At 34.5% G+C, this 24,477-nt stretch overlaps 1 protein-coding gene across 6 annotated transcripts in view; it reads right to left on the minus strand.

Moving 5' to 3' along the window:
- ERBB4 (erb-b2 receptor tyrosine kinase 4) overlaps nucleotides 1-24,477 on the minus strand; it is a 1,138,739-nt gene that overhangs the window by 39,725 nt on the left and 1,074,537 nt on the right. For all 6 annotated transcript variants that reach the window (XM_045481110.1, XM_045481107.1, XM_045481111.1 and 3 more), the window contains 5 exons: nucleotides 14,619-14,774; nucleotides 11,583-11,658; nucleotides 7,601-7,747; nucleotides 5,339-5,436; nucleotides 3,607-3,777 (listed from right to left, as the gene is read on the minus strand). In XM_045481110.1, coding sequence (XP_045337066.1) covers nucleotides 3,607-3,777; nucleotides 5,339-5,436; nucleotides 7,601-7,747; nucleotides 11,583-11,658; nucleotides 14,619-14,774 — 648 coding nt within the window. The remainder of the gene's footprint in view (nucleotides 1-3,606; nucleotides 3,778-5,338; nucleotides 5,437-7,600; nucleotides 7,748-11,582; nucleotides 11,659-14,618; nucleotides 14,775-24,477) is intronic.

Here is a 24,477-nt window from a genome sequence, read left to right on the forward strand (position 1 = left end):
GGAAGCCAGTCCTGTTATATAAATTTTGCAGGAAGCCAGATTGTTACCTCCAGCAGCAATCTAGGAAGCTAAATAATAACATATGTAACAACTTAACCAAAGTTGTCAGGCCTTGAGTAACTAATAGCTTCTCTAAGTTTTGTCAGCACTTTCAATTTAGGACAAACCAGAGAAAGACAAATATGTACCTGTAACTAATTACACTGGATGTCCCACTTCTAATTACCTACCCTCTTATAGTTTCCCCACGCCAAAAGCCTCCAACCAAGGCATACTTGAAGCCTTCCCTTTTCTCCACTATAAAGCTTTCCCACTCTTGTTTGCCTTTGAGACTCTGCCAAAATGCAAGTGGCAGTGGCGAAGTCCCTTGCTATAAGAAGCTCTGAATAAAGAGGCTTCGCTTCTCCAATTTGTTTGGTCTTCATTAATTTCCACACTATTGAGCATCTCCTACATATCCATCAATGGGGAACACACTTAGGTATCCTAAAAAGATAACCTTCACAATATTCTTAGCAGATATTTTGAAGTTTATTTATTTATTTTGAGAGAGAAGGAGAGAGACAGAGAGAGAGAGAGAATCCCAAGTAGGTTCTGCGCTGTCAGCACAGAGCCTGATTCAGGGCTCAATCCCACGAAACCTTGAGATCATGACCTGAGCTGAAGCCAAGAGTCAGACGCTTAACCAACTGAGCCACCCAGGCACTTCTGAGTAGATTTTAAATCTTCATTTTACAGATGTACAGACCTGAAGTTTGTAGAAGTTAGATAGCTTCTCATGTTCTTCCATTTTCATCATGCTAGAGTAAGCATTTTTGGTATATTATTGTGATAAAAGTATTTGAGATAGTATTAAAAAGGTACTAACAATAACAATAATAATAACAACAACAGGTCTAAATTTGTTGGGTGTTTTTTAGCAACACTTGCATCTGTATCTATCAACTTGCTGGATAAATGTCAGCTTTGTAGTTTTAATTGATCCATTGCTTTAAAGTCATGACATGTATCAAAATACATACAGATTTTGAAATAAAAGCACCATAGAATAAATTACATCTATATCTTATTTGCTATAAAAAAACACATCAGCAGAAGTACTTAGTCAAGTACTGATTGAATCAATAGGGTTTTTCTAGATAATATGTAGAAAACGTTGTGATATATGATATTGAAAAGGAAATAAGTACAAATGAACTTTGAGTGATTCTTAAAAGAGAATAAGTATGTATTTGCCTGGCACTTTTTAAAGGGTAATTGTTTAGCAATCACATAAGTTAACTACCATTGTATTTATTTTACATATGAAGAAACAAGTTGTAAAGTTATTAAGAACAACATGTAAAATTTATCAGCTAGTGAGCAAAAGAATCTATATTTAAAAGCCGAATTAGTTTTTGGTTTCAAAGTTTAGCAAATATGCTCAAGAAACACTTGATTAAAATTCACTTTAAGATATTCCCTTACCACATAAGTTGGCCACAGAACCTAAAACTGAAGTAATTTATTTTCTAACTATAAAATAATATAACTTAACTTTCTAGGAAGAAAAAGGGAAAATAGCATTTGCACAAATTAGAAATTACCATGGAAGTTACATAAAACCAAGTTTTTTAAAATAGGAAAACACAGATGAAGTTACATAAAACCAGATTTTTTTAAAATAAGAAAACACAGATGATTAATCAGGCCTCTTAATGCCTGAAAATAAAATGGTATTTAAGCACAATTCCCCTAACAAAGACCTGAAAAACTAAAAAGAAATCTACAGATAACATTGTTTAAATAATAATGTGGAATAAGAAATGGTAACTGAAGGCCAAATAATTTCTCATGTGGCTTCTACTTTGTCTCACTAATTTCATTTAGTTAATTCAAACCTTTATTAAGAATTCCTTGCATTGAGCATAAATTAAAATGAACAGAAAGTTGAAATCTGAGACGCCTTATGAAAAGAAAAAGATTCAAGCTCTTGGCCCTATAGCATTTCATGTTAAGGAAGGAAAACTGTTTTCTGAAATGTCTCTATTTTAAGAAAAGCAATACATTTGTCACATAAAATTACAATCACCAAAGTTATAATTTGGCCATGTTGCTAAGTATATGGAAGGGGGAAAGTTGCTTCCTTTATACACCTTAAGGACTTTGTTCCTTCCCATAAACAAGACTGATGTTCAATGAGTATTGATTTAATTTGCAAACCTTTTAGTTGTCTTCTCCCCATTGGGATGCACTGACATATTTTTCATAGAAAAGAAAAATTGAGGTATTTATTTTGCCTTCTTCTACAACAGCCCTTCTAAATAGAGCAAATGGGCAAAAGGTATGGGAGAGGTTGGAGGATGCATTTCATAATCACCCGGGGGATTTCTCAAACTGCATGTATCTCAAACATTGAGGTCGATGTCAAGAAAAACAACCATATGATGAAAATAACATGTTCCAATAACTTTGAGGCAGCAGTATGTGTGATAGAGGCAGGCTGCCTACATTAGAATCGTACTCTCCCACTGGCTAACTGTAGGACACCAGTCAAATCACTTAATTGTGACAAGTTTCTTCATTTTAAGATGGAGATAATGTTAATAGAACCTAATGATATTGTTGTAAGGAATAAGAGACTTAATATATATGTATTGACACAGGGTAAACACCAGGTTTATATATATGTTGACACGGGGTAAACACCAGGTAAGTGTTATGTTATTATTGCTGTGGATCTGAAATAAAGCAAAGAACTTCACTTATGAAAATGAGCAGCAATTTGAAAGGTTTCTTATGCTTGTGGTCAAGACAAATAGAATGCTGTCTGTTCCACCAGCTATGATAATGTTCTTAAATAAGGAGGCTGGACACTTCTTGAAACCAGGGATTATGTCAAAACACTTTGAATCTCAAGTGTCTAATCATGCCTTACATGGAGGAGTACTCAATACATGCTGAGTGAACATTAAATATTTTTTTTAAAAAATAAACGAATGAACACATGGATTGGCAGTTTTCAGAAAAAGAATGATAGTCACATAGAGTGTGCTTAATATTTAAAATTAAATGCAAGTTCTTTTCAGAAGCTTCTTTCAAAACCTAAATCTACATCTTAGAATTGGTTCAGCAGTCCCCCCAAAAGGATTGATAGAGTTCAAAGTATTGCAGTTTTCTATTTCGACTTCAAAGTGACAGGAAATACTTAAAGTCTCTTGAGTGAAAGAGGTTGTACTTGTATCACCTCTTGACTAATAAATAAGTCCTATCATCTTTTTTAAAGAGCCTATCTTGTTAAGAATTTTCATTTATATAAACACAGTTTTATTAGCTTGAATTGGTTGTAGATTTTTTTTTAAACTAAGATTTAAGTAACATACGACAAAGGCAACATTCCTCTTTTTGAAATTTTAAAAATACTTCAGAGTACATATTCTATTACCTATGTTTGTGTTTCAAAATTAACTATATATGGCGTGTCTTTCCCTGGTATAGTATGTTTTTAATCTAGGAATCACCCGGAATTGAGCTGTATAATTATTTTGTAATTCCAGTGCTTATAATATGTTTGCATGATTTGTTTCTCAGAAATAACATGGGAGGTGGTATATAATCATTTCTTACCCTATTTGAGTCAATTCTTGCTCTGGAAGTATAGATGGGAGGTGGGATGTTGAAAGCCTGAGGGACCAGGTATTCCTCAGCATCCATCATATCTTCCAGGTCCTCTTCATCCAAGAGATTCTGAAAGAACTTGCTGTCATTTGGACTGGGAAGCTTCATGCGATCATCACCCTAAAAGTTTGCCCACCAGACAAACAAACAAACAAAGATTCTTCATCTTAAATATATGGACTTTGCAGCATATTTATGTAATATCAAAACAAGTGGTTGAAATATCATGCACTCGTTTAAAAAATAACTGTTTAACACATTTACCAGTCACAAAGGAGCTTGTAACATACTTAGATATGACACGGTAAGATAAATACATTTAATAGAATGTGATAAACGCCATTAGAGGGAATTAAAGCAGTATGCTATGGCTCTTTTGAGGGAGGCATAATCTATTTCAGACTTGAGAATAACTGTATAGGCTTCATTGCCAAGATGTTGTTTGAGCTGTGACTTTAAGAGTAAGTAATAAAGGGCAATCGACTTCTCAATCTTTACTGTATTTTATTTGTTTGGATTGATAGGGTAGAGTTATCAGGACATGTAGGCTCCATGATTTTTTTTTTTTTAATGTTTATTTACTTTTGAGAGAGAGAGAGAGACAAAGCGTGAGCAGAGGAGGGGCAGAGGGAGAGGGAAACAGAACCTGAAACAGACTCCAGGCTCTGAGCTGTCAGCACAGAGCCCGACTCGGGGCTCGAATACCCGAAACACCAGATCATGACCTGAGCCAAAGTCAGATGCTTAACAGACCGAGCCACCCAGGCACCCCCATGATTTATTCTATAGAATGACACTGTTAAAGTGATAGCTTTAAAAATCACAGCAAAAGTGGCAAATAATATAAACAAGGGTGGGAGAGACACCAAAACCCTACTCTTTTTTTGCCTCCTATATTTCTTAAATATGATTTTTTTTATTTTTCAAAATTATGTGACATTTTTGTATATAAGTGGTTTATGCAAGTTAATTTGGGAGAAAAATAACTAGGGACTATTAGATTCTAAATCCTGACTTTTATCTTCATTGCAGACTATTAATAGGAAGATAAATGCTACCTTGTTTCATTGAGGAAAATTAGTTCAGTGTAACCCAAGGTCCACTTGTTTATGATTTAGGCAAAATAATCATAGAGAAATATATTATAATTTTTAAATTATCCAATTCAGTGTTTCTAGTGTTTAATATAAAATGTTCTTTTGGACTGTTATTTGATTCATATGTACATCCATTCACTGGAATCTGAGTTATTGCTTGGATACTGTATATCTCCCTTAACAAAACAAAATATATTTATAAATATTTTTTAGGAAATTGAATGCAATATACTGACACTTTTAATTCACTGTCTTAAAACCTGGACAAGATTAAAACAAAAATCCATCTTCCTTTTATTCTGAAAGGGAAGATTATAATAATGGACATGACTTAACGCATAATGTTAACAAAAAGCAGAGTGCTAGAAGGTTTATCTGAGGACAAGGACTTCTCATGTATATGGATAATCATAATTATCTGGCCATTCAATAGCAGAGGCACTTGAATACTAAGGCAAGATTCCTAGAAGGAGTTCTGACATCAACTAGAAACCTCTTTTCCATAAGTCATTTCACATGATATTCTGCTTAATCGATTTATGAATGGTGATTTACAAAGTTCCAGTGTCCAGATATGTACCAACCTGAATAACTAGATATCTTTGAGGGTCTCGAGCCATCCTCGAAAATTCAGCAGCCAGTTCCTTAAATTTAGGTCTACTGTCTGCATCAATCATCCAGCCTAGAAATTCACACACAGTAAAAGGGTCACTGTATCTATCCATAATTAGGAAGAAGTAGGATGTAAATTTTATGAAAACATAGGCTGTTTGAAAAATACTGTTTTAGTAATAATGATCTAAAAAAAACAAAGCTAAAGAAAGAAATAATTCAATAGGCAAGGTTCTATCTCAAGCAGTTTGTTGATGTTCATAAGTAAATGTGAATAAGAGAAACTTTTTATTCTGTTGATCTAATTTAAAAGTAATTTTTCTTCTTATGAAACATAACCCTAGGCTAACTATAGAAACTTACAGAATCTCCTATATTTTTTTCTTAAGTGGAGAGAATGCTTCCTTTTTCTTTCTTTCTTTTTTTAAAATTTTTCTTGGATGGCTATAGAGGAGGTGATGGGGACATAATTTATTATTTTCTATTAGGAGTGACATAGAATACAAATTTTAGTTACAATGCAGTGCACCAGCACAGGGGAGGGGGTGGGGGTGGGGAAAGAAATAGAAAGCAACTTTCTCAAGCTGTTTTTTTTCCTGGTGGGGGAAAAAAAAAACAATGCAAAGTAATTGGTAATGTTTGTTCAGCACTAGCCATTAGCTTATCTAACTAGTAAACTTTGCAGCATAAAAATACTATCAGCAATTTTCAAGGTATGTATTATTATTTAGCTGGGAGTCTAGATAAAGTGGGTCTTATCTCCCCAGGCTCTGCTTAGCTGATGAGATCACAAGAATACAAGTACTAAGCTTTCCTTGATTTTCTTGCCAAGTGACCCTTTTCTTAAGTATTAAAACTCATAAAAGCAAGGTAAAACTCTCTATTAGGCAAAATCTTTTCCTGATTTCTCATTGTTTCATCAGAGTATCAAAATGAAGTATATAAATAATTTCTTATGCTACTTATGAGATCAAATTATATAATGTATGCATGTTTTTAAGGTTTTTTGCATAGATGACTACTGAAGATGCTTGATTCAATAAAGTTATAAAGTGAGTTTCTTTTTTCTGGGAGTTCAATTTTTATTCTTGTTCTGGGAAGTCTTTGGGTGTCATTTCATGTATCATTAATATCACCTGATTTTTTTCCCTCTCCTAATAAAGCTGCACTATATGCATCCATTTGCACACACACACACACACACAAAATTGCTGTTGATAACAAGATGCTAATGAGAAAATAGGTGTTTCTGGAATTATTAGAACCTAAAAAGGTTAACTTCACCAGGAGGTATCCGTTTCTTTCTAACTAAATATTGAGTAAATAGAACTATGCTTAGAGAAAAGGGCATGCTGACCTGAACTGGAAGGCACATTTTTTATTTCTTTCCTCACTGTCAGAATGTATCACACATGTCATGAATATAAATCTGAGTAGACCTAGGTCCAAAGTCTCTTATTAATAAGATGCTTATTCACCTTCACCAGTTTGTTTCTTTGCTAACCCTGTGTAAATCGAAAGGGGAAAACCCCAGATTACACAAGAAAGATTGCTGAATGTTAATCTCACTTAAATTAACTAGGAAACTCCAGAGACTTCCTTAATTCTATTTAAATTAAGAGCCTAGGCTGCCAAAACATATTTATAATACGTATGTGTCTGGGGCATAGAAAGGAGGAAAAAAAAGTAAGAGCGTTTGATGTAAACAAATGATCAAATTGAAAAAAAAAAAAGTAAACATTCATAATCTTTTTATTTGACTGTAGATTCATGTCTTCCTACTTTCCATTCTGTCCTGCTAATTTCCTGTTGACTAAAACTGGTAAACCTATTTCCATTTAATTCATTTTTTCAACTATCAGCTTCAAGCTTTCTTTCTTTATATCAGATCATTTGTTTAGACTGCTATTTTCCTATAAAGATTACTAACATTATTGTAACTAATTACATCTCTTTATGAAAGACAATGTGATTGTCATGGAAATGATAAGAATCAAAGTGAAATGAATCAGAAGAGAAAGAGTCATATAATTTTGACTTCATAACATGGAAGCATGATATTGCTTCCTATTCATAATAATCACAAAAATGCAGGTGTTTACATGATCTTTTCATAATTATTTTTGGACTTTTACATTTTTCAATATACAAAAACATTATGCAGGTAGACTAATCTGTACTATTGCTTTACTAAGAGTGATGATGGTGATGATGAAATTATTTTGCAATCTTACATTTGACCATGACCATGTAAACGTCAATAGTGCAGATAGGAGGCTGGGGCAAACGTTCTCCTTTCTCTAATAAATCCGGGATTTCTCTGGTTGGAATTCCATCATAGGGTTTTCCTCCAAAGGTCATCAGTTCCCATATGGTAACTCCTAAATTGGAGATCAAATATTTACATAAGCATATTAACAACATACTTTGAATAAACCAGCAGTATGCCAGTGACAAAAGAAAGCTCCCTAGAAGGCAATCAAAATTAGACTAAAGAAAAGCTCTTCAGATTTCTATATTCATTAGCAGAAGCCCAGTGACAAAATCTTTGTGGGAAATTCAATTATCTTATTATTGTCTTGAAATTTTTAATGAGTAGCAGAGACAATTCAGAGTGCGTATCAGAACACAGAATCTTTTCCCCATGTCTACTTTTAAGTAATGTTAACATTTGCTGATTCTAGTTAATTTTCACTACACCGCATTAGAGTCTATCAAACAATTTACTATAAACATGTGTATCCAGTATTAAGTAAATATGATTGCAGGCAAAATCTGATGTTGACTAATTTTGACATTAACCTCTTTGCTATTGAAAGCCCTATGGGCTAAGCTGTGGTGCCAAAATGAATACCTTATGTTATGATAGATAATCATGGCTCTCTCTTTAACTCACACAAAGAGAACAAGTGGAAAACACACACACACACACACACACACACACACACACACACACACACACACACACACAGATTTATTTCTTTAATACCTGTGAGACCCTGAGTGAGGAATGATCCATATATACCATAATACATGTGAAGTAGGCATCACATAATTGAAAGGAATCAATAATAGTTGATCCCTTAGATAATGAAATCACCTTCTTGAATCACTAGAAGAGTGATTTGTTCTGTAAAAGCAAATACCCTAAATATTAACATGCAAATAGCTAGCATTGATGAAAATGATTCTGATTTGAACAATACTATACACATTACAGACCTCTTCTTTGTGATCTAATAATTATACAATTAAGAAGTTATCATTTCTTAAGGTTAAGGATTGTAAGTTCAGAAAGAGCTGTATGTGTATAGGAGTCTCACCAGGTGAATTTTGATTGGTGCATATAATATGCAAAATATGGTTTAATATAAAATCCATTAATTAGGACCATGCTTTCTTTTCCATGTCCATCTGTAATGAATTATTTATTCATTTTTAGTTCATAACAGTTATCATTGACTAATAATAAAAATACAAAGCTTAAAATATAAAAGTATATGTGAATTGCCAATTATCCTTTATAATAATATCACTAATTACCTGATTTTTTGATTAATATTTATATCTTATAATTCTTATATAAAAATGTAATTAGCGATACAATTTAATTGATTGATCTTTATTAAACCCTACTTATGAGGCACCTGGGTGGCTCAGTCAGTCGAGTGACTCTTGGTTTTGGTTCAAATCATGATCTCATGGGTTTGTGAGATCGAGCTCCATGTAGGTCTCCATGCTGTCAGCATGAAGCCTGCTTGGGATTCCCTCTCTCTCTCTCTGTCTCTCTCTCTGTCCCTCTGTCTCTCTCTTCCCTTCCCCTGCTCTCTCTCTCTCTCTCTCAAAATAAACAAATAAATAAACTTAATTTTTTTAAATCCTACTTAATTTTGCATATTAAAAAATGACTTCCTAGAGCCAATAATTAAGATTCAGTGTCCATGAGGCAGACTGGAACAAGTTAAGAACTGGATGGCTGTCCATTTCTATTCAGTCAGTCAATATAAATACACATTTATAGAATATATATTTAATGAGGACATTTTATGAACTTATGTATGCAATTATAAAAGACAGAATACATGCCCTCATATCTCTATCAGAACTTACAAGAAAAATGCAAAGCAATTACAAATCAAAATAATAGAAAATATAATAAACAGAAACATAAATACAAAAACAAAATCAGGAACATCAAAACCCCTACTTCTGCCAGTAATAATTTAATTAAATCTTTTTAGCAGTGACAAGATAGGGTTAAACAGAGATGGCTTCATGCAGACGGACAATTACAGGAAAACTGAATCAGAAACATTCTCAAAACATACAATTCTATCATTCAGAGATATAAACCATAGCCAATGCATATTTATTTTTGTAAAAATAAAGATGAACCCAGTGGCAATTTTCTACAAAGGTTCACTCTAGACAACATTATGTTTCTGTCTTGTATACCTTTTGCAATCAACTATAATATATCATAAAAATCCTAAAATGCCTTATGGGTATTGATTGATGACCTGGGCTATATTTCAAAGCAGAGTACTACTTATCTATCTATCTATCTATCTATCTATCTATCTATCATCTATCTCTCTATCAATCTATCTATCATCTATCTACCTACTTACTTATTTTAGAGGCCATTTAAAATTTGACTGTAGTAGACTGTCACATTTATTTCAGGGAAACATACATAGGAAAAAGGGAAAAGAAAAAGAAAAAAGTATATGACATATATCAAAATATATGTGTAATATATAAATCTATCATATAAAATATAATCTATGGATTTATCTCTATCATATAATATATAAGTTAATTTGTACCATATAATATATATATAATAGATTTATGTTTCTATTAAGTCCTTACAGTTCAACAACTAAATTTTACAAGCATTTTCCTATACTTGTTTAAATCTCAAACACATCACTCTTTCTACTTCTAAGCTGAGTAGAACACATGAGGCCTTACGTGGAAATTTTAAACCTATAGCATACATGTATAGAGGAGGAAAAAAAACACTTTAAAGAAATGTCTTATTTTTATTTTACTTTTGTTTTTTAAAATATTTATTTTTGAAAGAGAGAGATGAGAGAGAGAGAGAGCATGCACGAGTGCCAACGGGGGAAGGGCAGAGAGAGAGGGAGACAGAGAATCTGAAGCAAATTGTAGGCTCTGAGCTGTCAGCACAGAGACCAAGATGGGGCTCAAACCCATGGACCTAGAGATCACGACCTGAGCCAAAGTAGGAGGCTTAACCAACTGAGCCACCCAAGAGCCTCTTAAGTTTTTTTTTAAAGATAATTTGGGCTTTTCTAGATAAGAGGTGTAAGTTCTTTAATGATTGAATAGCTTAAATCTTTTGCCTAAAAAAACAATAATAAAGATAAAGCAAAGTTTAAATTTGAGTGAACTAAATTGTATCATGCTTTCAAGACCCACCACTCCCTTTTTCCTTAAATGGATGTTGTGCTTTTAATTTGTAAGAAACACCGGTTTTATTTAAACTTAGAAAAGCTATTGATTCATTCTCATTAATATCTGGATGGACTTAGGTTGTGAATAGACAGATACTAAATATCTCATTTCAACAATTAAATTAAATGCATTACATGAATGTTCTAAGTTTAAAGACCACTCTTTTCCAGTTCATATTATTCACTCTCTAATATGCCTGTTTATTCCAAAGTAATTTGTAAATTAAAATCAAAGGTGCAATTAGCAATCTTCTCATATCTCTCCCCTCACATTTAGTGCTTTCACCTATTTGCTTTCAGTAATTGTTCTTTGTTACAATAACTTCTTTCTTATTATAGAACAGACATTCTTTCATTTTTAACATGTTTTCAAAGAGTTTTTGATAATTAAGGCCATGAGGTTCTATGACATTTTTCCTAAACTAAAGTTGACTTTTTTTTTTCCTGTCAAAATGATCACAAAAGTTGCTACCAAACCAAAGATTATGGTAGACAACTCAACTGAGATATTAACATATTACATTTTAGAGAATGAAGGAATAAAAAAAAGGCAGATAACAATATTATTCAGAGTTTTTTTTTTTATGGAATAGCAAAGAGTTAATTCCTTTAAGAAACAAGGCTTATAAGTATTTCCAACACAATAAAATAAGTTGGTTTAAGATATTTCACATGAACCTAATATATTTAATTTTGCCTTAAAACGCTTAATTCACAAGGAAGATTTATTTACCATAACTCCAAACATCACTCTGATGGGTGAACTTCCTGTAGTGTATACACTCCAGAGCCATCCATTTAATTGGCATCTGAGAAATAAAAAGAGAAATAAAAAGTTAACTTTTTATAGTTATATAAAAATTCATTTCTATAGTCATTTCTCAAAATATGAGCTTCTAGGCTTGCCTCAGTTGTATTTTTTGATTGTGTGTATAGAAAATATAAATATAATAATAATAATAATAAATGCTATTTTTAAAGTTTATTTATTGTTTAATTTACAACCAACTTAGCATATGGTGCAACATTGATTTCAGGAATAGATTCCTTAATGCTTCTTATCCATTTAGCCCATCCCCCTTCCCACAACCCCTCCAGCAACCCTCTGTTTGTTCTCTATATTTAAGAGCCTTTTATGTTTTTTCCCCTCTCTGTTTTTATATTTTTTCCTTCCCTTCCCTTATGTTCATCTGTTTTGTATCTTAAATTCCTCATATGAATTAAGTCATGATATTTGTCTTTCTCTGGCTAATTTCACTAGCATAATGCCCTCCAGTTCCATCCACATTGTTGCAAACGGCAAGATTTCATTCTTTTTGATTGCCAAATAATACTCCATTGTATATATATATACACCACATCTTCTTTATCCATTCATCCACCGATGGACATTTGGGTTCTTTCCATACTTTGGCTATTGTCGATAGCGCTGCGATAAACATTGGGGTGCATGTGCCCCTTTGAAACAGCACACCTGTATCCCTTGGATAAATACCTAGTATTGCAAATTCTGGGTCGTAGGGTAGTTCTATTTTTAATTTTTTGAGGAACCTCCATACTGTTTTCCAGAGTGGCTATATCAGTTTGCATTCCCACCAGCAGTACTTAATAATAAATGTTATTTTTTAATACAGGGAACAATGAATTGAAATTTATAAAATTCTAAAAGTGAAATAACCTAAAGATATATTTTTAAAAGCTTCAAAAACAATGACAAGTAAAAGAATAAAATAAGTATCATTTTCTCTATTTCTTAATGTTCAGCAATTAATTCAGTTACTAGTTATTATGACTCTCAATACTATTCTAAACATCTAAGATATGTGCTTCTAAAAATATGGTCTATTACATTTTTGCCCCCAAAATGAGACTCCTTACATTTTCAGTTATCCCTTCAGAACATTTCTGACCACCAGTACAATGGACTCTTTCTACACTTGCCCTTTCCTTTTTCCTCTCATATAATCTGGTCACTTAAAACACCCACAATAATGTATTCCAAAGTTAGGCTTGCTTCATTCCCCAGCCACAAATGGTCTCCCTTGTTTTGGTTAGCCAGTATTGAAAATACATACCAAAATAGGTATTATATAAAAGAATATGAGAGGATCAGTACCAATCTATTACCACTACAAGAAAAACAACTCACATACCCTGCTGATGATGGGTCAGCAGAGTAAGTTTCAACTAGGAAGGGCAGCATTATATAGCTGAAAATATAATTAGGTTCTACAGAATAAAGATAAACACTTCTACTTTGCAGTTGAAAGCTTAAAACTAAATAGGCCTTTGAAATCATGAGGTTCGCTGCTCACCAAGGTGACATCAAGGTAACTCTATGACAGAATCATGGCATTCAGTGAAAGGGAACAGAAGACACATTGAAAGTAATTTCCCTATGGGCAAGGAGTTAGCTGACTTTATGGACTACGGACATTGTGTTAAAGAAGTAAGTTTAAATCACAGGTGGCTTGATAAAGACTTAATGGTAACTAGGCATTTAAAGCTATAATGAATCTTGCTTTAGACAAATCCTACAGCTGTATGTTCTTAAGACAAGTCAAGTCATGTGATTTATGGACTTCTACTGTGCAATCTTGTAGTGAATTTCAAAGCTGTGGTCTCAAACTGCTGCAACTTGGTAGTAAACAGGCAAAATAGTCTAATAAAATCAAGGAAAGGTCAGGAAATACTACAAACCTTAAGTTTTTTTAAATTTTATTTTCTTTTGTCTGGTGATAAGATTTGAAGATATATAGTTATATAAGATATCATACAAAGTTATATGAAAATCATATACTACATGATACATAAAATTAATGCTAAGCATTTGAAAGCAATGCAAAATATTTATAACATATATTTGGATGGCTCATGATAAATAAGGCACATGATAAATATATTTATATGACACTTTAATAACTTTTTTTGTTAGCATGAGTTTATACATAGGTTAAGGTTGCATTTGCTTATTTCATTTGGCCTCTCCTGGTCCAAGTTTTGCCATATAAGCTAGGGGTACCTCCAGATGGAGAAGAGATATCCTCACTGTATAGACAAGGCCAGCAATCTTAGCATCAGGTTAATGAGAAAAACAAGAGCCAGAACTAAGGCATGAGCTGGGACCATATGGCAGGAATACAGTTGTCAGGCAGGGCCTGAGACTAGAGAGTCAGAAAAGTAGAAGAGGCAATGGCACTGTTAAGATTCCTGGGACATAGCAGGCTGCATTCTGGTGGAGAGAATCAAAAAATGAACAAAGTAAATTGGTCAATCATATTCTATGATAAAAGCTTAAAAAAATACAACCATATTAAGAGGAATCTGTTGTACCTGGTATAGGAGGATTCGAAGTTAAATAGGATGATGAACTTTCCAGTGAGTTATGGTTCTTGGTACTAGCCAGGTTACTATGAAAGAATAGTTGGGTCTCTCTGTAGTAGCTAGCCCTGCGTTCTTAGGATCAATGAAGTAATGTCTATGGCCCTTAAGTGTAATATCTGGATTTCCAAAGGATCCACTTACTTCCCACACTGGATGTGACATAAGGACCACTAGAGATGAATTGTCTTATTTTGGCTACTTTTGAGAAATGGAAGTTGGTTCATATATATACATTTGACCCTGGGTGGGAGAGAAGGCAAATGGTAGAGTTGAGATTTTATAATCTCTTAACCTCAGGCTTATTGACTTCTTCTTATAACATATAAGGAGATAAAAGGATATCATACTATATTTTCAAGCAATATTGTTCTAAAAAGATACCCACCTTTCCTCCATCAGCATTATACTCTTTTTCATCTCCTTCTAAGAGCCTAGCTAGTCCAAAATCTGTGATTTTCACATGGTTTGGAGATTTCACTAAGACATTTCGGGCTGCCAAATCCCGATGAACAAGCCGTCTTTCCTCCAGGTACATCATTCCCTGAAAAACACCAAGTTCCAAAAAGACAGTTAATGCCTAGGCTTTTCTATTGTCTAAAAAGTAGTTCCTTTGCCTTCAGTTGCAAGTGCTTGATTTCTCTAAGTGAAGCCAGAATCCTGGAATATTTTTCAAAATTACGAAAAACCCAATAAAGGGATAAAAAAGCAAATGGCAAATAGCTTTTGGCCTTTTCCCCTAAAGTCCTGTAAAGAATGAATTACCTGTATATGAACTAAATGTTAGATCATTTTTTCCCCAGAGATTTTGTACTCTCTTGCAAACACTTCCATCAGTGAAATGTGCGTGCGTCTCAGCAGATAAGCTAAGAGACCCACACATTTCTAGTTGTTTTCTTCTCAATAACTCCTGCTTGATGTCACTCTCCCCTTACACCCCTTCTCCAAACACACCAACCGTAATTAAAAAAAAAAAAAACCCAAAAACTTCATATGCAGGTTTAATGGCACCAAAATCACCATCATAGTTTCTATCAAAGCTGAAGAATTATATTATTCTTATTAATTAGGCAAAAAATGAATTATACCCCAGAGGCATGAAAAGCCTATACTTTTTTAAAATGGTGTCAATGACAATAGTAGTCATTAGAACAACCTGCAAGTGAATATACATTGTTTATAGTGACCCTGATATTAGCCTTTAATATGTTTTCTTCAAAAAACATATAGGGTTATTAAAATAAAATTCATTACTGATTGCCAACAATTTACATATATCCATATATATTCATATGGGGATATATATATCTCCATAATTCATAAAAGCAATAAATAAAATTGTACCTTGCCAGTAAATAAACTAAGAGTAATTAAACATTCGCCTTAACTAAAAGTTGATGAAAAGAAGCAAACTCAGAGGCCTAGATGGGCGCAACATATTTTTATTCAAGTGTTAGAGGAAATTCTGTATTTGAGGATTTCAGTGGTAAAAAACATTGTCGCTAAAAACAAATCAGAATTATTATAAAATCATTAAAGCATACTCTCATGCCAATTCCAAATCAAAGCTGTTGGTAGTTAATATCACAATTGCAGGACTTTGAAGGATTAATGGTTTTTGATATCAAAACAAAAGCTGCGGAAAACAGACACATAAATCACACAGGTAAAAAAAAAAAATGAACCATATACTCAGTGTAGTGTAAAGAGAAGATTGCTTCAAACAGCATCATGAGCCAAACACTATACTATAAATGCCCATTAAACACAACCAGTGGACGTACTGCCTGATATGGTCCAACTGGTCAGTAGTGTATTTGTGTTTTCTGAAATCAGTCCACAAGTGAGATTTATAAGGTTTCGTCCTCTTTCCTAAACAGTGTTTTCTCTTGGATTATGCCAACTAATAAATTCCTAGAATAAAATGAATCTGAAAACATATAACCCTTATATGACTAAGGGATCAAAAAATAGATTTATTGTCTTGGAGATAAAATATTTTTAATTATTTGCCCTTTTAAGAAATGTCCACAAAAACATTCATCATTATCTTTCCTACCACTTTCATATCAGAATATGGAAAGTGTGTTTGCAACAAGTTAATATTCAGATCCACACACAATGACAGAACACACACTATGTTCCAGGCACTGTGCTAGACATCAGGGAACAAAAAAAGAGTCAGAGAATATCTATTCATTGCAGGAAGACAGAGCTGTTAATAAAGTGGGCAGACGTGGAATACAGGCTTGAACGGATCAATGTGACACATGTAAGGCATTTAAGGAGAGCTGTGTTTTGAGGACCATTTGTAGTATAGCCTAGAAATGTGCACGAGAGGGGAACCTTCAGGGAGGTCCTGAGGCCTAAGTAATGTTTGAATGATGTCCATCAGTTGGGCAAGATGAGTTGGGCAAAATTGCAGTTACAGAGAACACACACAGGGGCATCAATACCATGGTGTACTGGGACAAAGGTACGTAATTCTGTATTTCTAAATCATTATTCATAAAGAAGGGAGAGTGATGAGTGGTGAGGCTGACAAAGTAAGAAGAGGCTTGATTCAAAAAGGGCCTCTTACGTGTTGTGGTAGATAATCTGCACTTCACTGTGGTGATGCAGAGGTTGTTTGAAAAAGGAGAGTGACACAGTGATTATTGGAGTCTTGCAAAAAAATCACCTGGTGTATAAACAAAGGACTGGACACAAATACAGCAGAAGTCAGGAGCCACTGTCACAATGCAGAAGAGAAGTGATGAGGTGGAAAAGGATGAGAGATAAAGTTTGCAGACTGGCAGTCTGAGCTATATCCAGCTTATATGCAGTTTATATGCATATATATTTTTGGCCCACACACTGGGAAACTCTCAAACATCCTCTTTAGCTGATTACTGGCTGTACCCCATTGAGGGCACCTCTAGTTGGCCAGGATCCCACCACTCACTATTACTACCCACGAATTCATTTATGATACTCGTCTAGCTCCTCATGTACGATCATCTGAACCTTCAGCTAAACTAGTCCACAAGAAATTTCAGGGAGAGAACAATTTCAAGTTACACTTATACAGTAAAGTAACCATCCTGGTAATTGAATAATGAAGAGGAGTATAAATTACAAATGATTCTATTTTCTGACTTTTGTAATTTAGGTGGATAATAATTCCTTTAACTAAATATTATCCTAATGCAAATACGCATATATTTCTTCACCATGTGCAAGAATAGTGATATATTCTATACCAATAGGGAGCTAACATTCACCAAGAAGCTTAAGACCCTAATGACATATCCATATTACAAGCAAAACTTCAAAAACTCCATATGTTCTTTGATATTCTATATGCCAAGTCTTAGCAGGTGATAGACTATCCTGAACCTCTGAACCTCAATTCTATTTGTCTTAAAAAAATGTTTTCTTCAACATAATGAAAACTCAATTCAGGCAACCAGATGGTAATTTATGTATAGTTTCCCTCACTCACCTGACCATGATTAAAAGATAAAAACAGAAGCATCTATATCATTACCAAATCATCAAAATACATTTGTATGGTTGCTTTGTAACTATGGAACATCATGGTTATGACTGCTTTTAGATCATTAATTATGACTGCTACCTTAGTTCTACTTTCACACCTGAATTAGAGTGTTGAATCATCTATTGGATTGTTCATGATAGTTTTCTCCACATTGCAATTATTAAGATAGGATTTTCTTGGTGGATGATTTCATTAGAATCACAGTCTCTGTTAGATTCCTTCAAAATAAAATCACTCCTTAAATCGGAGCGTTATGCAATTAAGGAGGCAGTTATTAGAAATAGCAGTGACAAAAATAAACTGGATGAAGTCCCTTAAAGTTTGAAGATTAAAAAAGAAGGGCCATTCATTATCACTGAAGGGATAATGCTGCGTTGGTTGAAAAGAAACTTACTCTCCCTTGTAGCAATTCCCATGTCCGTGCCATGTCTGCCTGGGTGGAGTACATTATGGGACTATGAACACTGACAATAATGACAGCTAACATTGACTGAGTACTCAGAACACAGCAGAACTAAATGCTTCTACATTGGCAGGTTAACTCAATCCTCTGAGAAGCGTACTGTTTTCATCCCATTTTTAAAAAAATTTTTTTTAACGTTTATTTATTTTTGAGACAGAGACAGACAGAGCATGAACGGGGAAGGGTCAGAGAGAGAGGGAGACACAGAATCTGAAACAGGCCCCGGGCTCTGAGCTGTCAGCACAGAGCCCGACGCGGGGCTCGAACTCACAGACTGTGAGATCATGACCCGAGCTGAAGTTGGACGCTCAACCGACTGAGCCACCCAGGCGCCCCTCGTCCCATTTTAAATACGAGAAAACCAAATCTCAGAGAGGTCAAGTTACTTCCTCCAAGTCATCTAATGAGTGACAGAACTGGGATTTGGTTCCTGTGGGGTTCTAAAGTCTGCATTTTTAAGCCTACCCACTCTCTTGGTGAGTTACAGGGTTGTGTGAGCATGAAGAAATTAATGTACACAATGAAGTCATATGGCTTTAGAAGATCCTAGTTCTTTTGGAACAAAATATTATAAGAGATTTCTGTGAATTTCAGGGAATAATGCAAGTGACTGACTTGTATTTTTATTTAAAATTCAGCTAAATTATGGAACCTTTTTCTTATTTAGTGGGAATTTGAATCATATACATTGGAAACTTAATTCTTGCTTTGACCACAGGATATGAAGGATGGTGGAGTTGGTCTGAGTGCAGATTCTGGGGTCAATCACCTGGATTGAACCCCAACTCTGCCATGTTCTAGCTGTGTGATGCTGACAAGTTAATTAACCTAGCACTCACCTTCATCTCTAAAATGGCCATAATAGCACCTATACCACAGATTGTTGTAAAGATAAAATGAGTTAATATATGTAAGGAGCTTAAATCGTAACTCCCGTATAGTAAGTGCAGGGCATGCAAGCTTTTATTACTGTTCTACAGATAAATATCAACAGTCATAGTGTGAACAAGAACAACTTACCCTCATTAACTTGAATTGCTTATTTCAGAAAATCTGTGAATCCCAACTAATATATCACAGTAGGCGTTCAATAAATGTTTACAAATGGTGATATATATACCCACAACCAGTCCATCATGATTAATGCATGGATACAAATTCCAAATAATTACTGTTCAAAGTATTATGTTAGTAATGATTCACCTGAGGATGTTGTCATATAAAGAGAAGAAAAAAATAGGGAATCTACTAAGAGATTTGGTGCTCTCCATGAATACATCACAGAATTAGGATCTTAGTGAAGTTAAAGGTAATTAATAAGATAGGTTGGAGAGTTTTCAATGTTGCAGGAAGGGTGAATAAAATAGTACACTTGTACCGGACTGTGTGTCTTTTATCAGCACTGACGGGGGTTTTCTGTAGACATGTTTTAGGGGCATTTTGTCTACTTCTAGATCCAGGTGCTATAAGTCTGATTTTTACTCAAACTATTCAGAATTTACCATTATCCAAACCATTCAGTATTTTACCATTTTTCATACTTGCTCTATATGCTGCAATGAGTTTTCTTACTTATTTTCTTTTTTGCTTATACCTCTCAAAAGGTGCTTTAATAAATACAAAGCTTATTCTGGCTTTCAGAAATGCACTTTAATACCAAATCCAAAGATAATTTTATTACAATTGAGTTGAAAGTTTTAATCTCTGGTTAAAATCGACTCATCTAAACTGCTCTGTGGAAAAAAAAATATCAGTGACTGACTTAATTTTAAAATAACAGTATTGACGGACACCTGGCAATGACCTTCTTCTCAATATTATATTTGAATCACAACTGTCTAGCAAAAATGCATTATTTCTATGTTTTAATCCAATGTGAAAATGTATTCTGCCCAGCTGCAGGAAGCTAACACAAGTCAAGAGAGACCAGACTATTTTTGACAATAAATATTTGCTTCCCATATATAGGACATGTGACACTTTCATCAAACATGTGTGGAGCTAAAAATTTCAAGCTGCAGTCAGCTTTCACAGGCATTAATCTCTGGAGTTAGCAAGAGTACACTTTTTTCCTGTTTTCATTCTAATAACCTCAAGCTTTTTTAATAACACAGGAAGCTTCAGGAAAGCTAGCCTCAAATGAAAATCACTCCTCTTTTCTAATTTTCCTTCTAAAAGCAATTCTATGCCTGAGGGGGGGAAAATTCAACTATAATGCTCTCTGTTAGGGCTAAAGATATGAGCATGTTCAAGGGAAGAAAGGAGCCTTTTTGGATGAAGTAACTGACTTTATCCAAATAGTGCATGAAGGGAGACTAAGGGGGCTCATAATTAAATAAACTGAGAAGCCTTTTCAACTAGCAAAAGCTTGTTCATGGCAGTGGAGAAAGAACACAGAACTGAATGTTAGAGTCAGAAGTCCCAGACATGCTGCTCACTAGGTTTTTGACCTCAGATACTCATTTCACTTCTCCTATAAAAGTGACAGATTGGCCTAAATGATCTCTGAGGTGTCCTCCAGCTTTAAATTTTTATTCCATGATAGATGGAATTGTACAATAGATCTATATAAAATACTAAATTGTGGGCCAATAAAAGACACAGAGAATAGTAAAGAAAGATGTAGACTAGGTGCCTTCCTTCAAATGTTTAGCAAGAGCCGTGAACATGTTTTAGTAAAAGTCAGTTTCATGCATCCAATGTTTAAAATAACAGACTTTAGAAATAACCCCCAGCTCTTACTAGCTCTGTGTCCTTGGTCAATTTATTTGTGCGTTTCAATTTCCTTATCCATCAAATGGGGACAATAATAGTATGTACCCTGAAGATTGTCTTCAGGAATCAGTGCCCTCATGTTTGTAAAAACACCTAGAACATTCAATATTCTAAGATACTATGCGTTTTCTAAATAAGTAACCTCTAATTGTATTGAAAATACAATTTGACTACTTAAGAGAAAGAAAAGGTACGCAGTACTGTTAGGCAAAGTAACCTTTCTTTCTCACTCTATTTGTCCCCAGATGTTCTCCTACTATTCTTCTCAGAAGAAGAAAAGCAGATTCACATGGCTCTCCTAAACTAGCCTGGAGTTAATAGTCATGGTTAATTCTTACATCTTCCAATTGCACTGATGATCTTTACGTAATGTGATTAGGCTGTAGTTCTTATGGAGATTTTGAAATACTGAGGGCTAAATTTATATGAGTTTAATAATGTGCAATGAAAACAATATGTGTTGATATTTGAAATGTGTTTATCAAATATTCCCAATAATATATTTGAGTGGGTGTTTGTGTCACACACACACACACACACACACACACACACACACACACACACACACATGCATCTAGGAGGTGCTGTGGTATATCGTCCAGAAACTTCTTCAGGACCAGCGGACTCACACTGTCAGCTTCTGGGAGTGTTGGCTGCTGGTCGCTCTCATCTCAGCTACATCATTTTGGTTGCCCTGATACCCCCACCCCAACTGCTGCTTTGCTGGGGTTTTCGTCCTCTCACAGAGTCAACCCACATCCAACAACTGGCTGATGCAGTTACAAAGTCCATCCACGCTTGGACAACTATGAAAAACTATGCAAGTTCCAGGGCTTTCTCCTAAGATTGGGTGAGATCTCTGTCATGATTTCACCACGGCTCAACTTTTTCCTCTAACCTAATATTTTTCATGGCTTTACAGGTATTGCTCCTGAGAACACTTGCCAAAAAAACTTCCTGCATGAAAATCTGTCTCAGACACTGTTTTCTAGGAGCCAACTCAAGGCAATATGTGTGGGTTTTGTCTTTGGTTTCTTTTAGGATCTCAGATTCACAGAATTTTGAGTTACTCATATTCCATAATCCATGAGTGTGATTATCATTGCTCCCCTATATCTTCCACCCCAATCCCATTCTCCTATCCATCATAAGTGTTCACAACTTTTTTTTTCCATTCACATCCTTCCAATCCATCCATGTTTATTTATCTTTACTTATTTTTAAATTGGTGTGTATTATTTTAACATATAAATCGTATTGTGCATTAAAAAAAACATGTTTTACTCATCATACGTTTTTAGATTCAAGCATAATGCTAAACAAAATCCAGTTCACTACTCCTTGTCATTGTATTAAATTATATCCACACATAAACACATACACATATATAACACAGGCAAACACTCTCAATTTATTGTCTATTCCACACTTGGTGGGCACTAAACTTACCTCCATCTCTTTGACACTACAAACAAGACTACATTTAACACTAACACCATGTGAAATGATATGAATTTGCTTCACAATATAAAAAAAAATCTGTTCAGTACTAATTTTAGTGTAGGAGAATCTAGACAAACAATAATAGTGATAGTCACTCTGGAAAATGGAACTTGTAGAAGTTTTTTGTTAAGGGAGCACTGAAATGGTATGAGGAATACAATATAACTATGCATGTTAACACTTCCTATTTTTGTAGGTAAAAACTAGCTAACCTTTATTTAAGCACTCTATGCCAGGGGACTGTTTTAGTGGAGCTCACAAGAACCCAAAGAGATCTGTACTACTACTATTTCCATTTTAAGATGACGAAACTGATGCACAGAGAAATAATAAAATAACTTGCCCAAAGGTGACAGTGCAAGATTTGACTATAGGCAGCTTGACTCCAGAGGCAACAAATTTAACTATTACATTATATGACCATATACATACAACTATAGTCAATAGGCTATAAAACCATATATGACACTAACAAAGACAGGATATATAACTGAATAATTGTTTTGTAAACAATGGGTGCTCTAAAATCAATGAAGAGAAAATTCTTATACCTAGTAAACAAATCTCTTTAGTTTTGCTGGGATCCCCTAGAATGAATGGTGCTTCCAGACACAGTTGCATTGACTACTTGTTATTCACTACATATTCCGCAATTTGAAGATTGCCTGACAGTTAACTATTACTCAATCGATGTTTGTAGTTGGATTAAATGAACAATAATACCAAAATCTTGTAAGCCTATTCAGGCAGTAGCAATTTTTCTTTGCAGCGTAGGTGGGGTAAGTTTAAAAGTCTGCAATATTTAGGATAGGTGGAAGGAAGCCAGACTTTCAGCACTCTGGCCAAACCCCAGCTGGTGATATTAGCATACCAGGGGGAATGAATGAAGACAACATTTACAGATTCCTGAGGCTGGCTGGGAAAACAAAATTTTTCTTCTGGTTCTCTACATTCTCTTCAGATATTTCTCCAGAAATTTCATTTACCACCCTTCACAAGCTTTTGGAAATTTCCATTGCAAGAATGTGCAGGATAGTCTGCTTGGGATTCCAGAGTGTCTTACAGAAATGAAATAATAATAAAGAAACAAAAAACAAAAATAAGTTAAAAAGCATGTGTGAGGGGCGCCTGGGTGGCTCAGTCGGTTAAGCATCCTACTTCAGCTCAGGTCACGATCTCACGGTCCGTGAGTTCGAGCCCCGCGTCGGGCTCTGGGCTGATGGCTCAGAGCCTGGAGCCTGTTTCGGATTCTGTGTCTCTCTCTCTCTCTGCCCCTCCCCCGTTCATGCTCTGTCTCTCTCTGTCTCAAAAATAAATAAACGTTAAAAAAAAATTTAAAAAAAGCACGTGTGAGAAGTCACCGCTTCCCTACCAAATGAATAATGGGTCAAAAAGCTCATCTGCCTGGATCAAGAGAATACTAAACATGCTATAGGTTTTCCTCCTCACTGACCTCTTGCCAATATGATTACAAGGACAGAAGTGAATTGTATAGTGTCCACGCTCTCTCAGAAAAGTATACTTAAAATGGATTACTTCTGCTCCTTACGCAGCCGATCAATAAAGATGTGGATTGCAATGAGAACCGTGATATCTGTGGGCTATAGTAGTTATCCTCTGTGCCTCTTTAGAAATTAATTAAAAATCAATGAAGTGTGTAAACTATTAATACAGCAACCTCTAGATTAACAGATCAAAGCTGAGCTTTTCTCTGAGAATTCATATTGTGCAAATACATTCAGACATTATAGGGAGGAGGTTGAGTGTCTGACACCTTTGTTATAATTGAGCATAAGCAAATCATTCCTAATATTCTTTAGTTTCATAGAGTCGCATGCCACTGACTGAAAACCATAAAGTTCAGTAGGTGGGAACATGTGCATATAACTTTCCTTCTTAAGACAATTACATCAATGTTAGGAGCTATACTTATTACAAAGCAAACTGCCATCATACAGAACTAAA

Source organism: Leopardus geoffroyi, chromosome C1 (genome assembly GCF_018350155.1).
Source record: "Leopardus geoffroyi isolate Oge1 chromosome C1, O.geoffroyi_Oge1_pat1.0, whole genome shotgun sequence".
Classification (NCBI taxonomy): Eukaryota; Metazoa; Chordata; class Mammalia; order Carnivora; family Felidae; genus Leopardus; species Leopardus geoffroyi.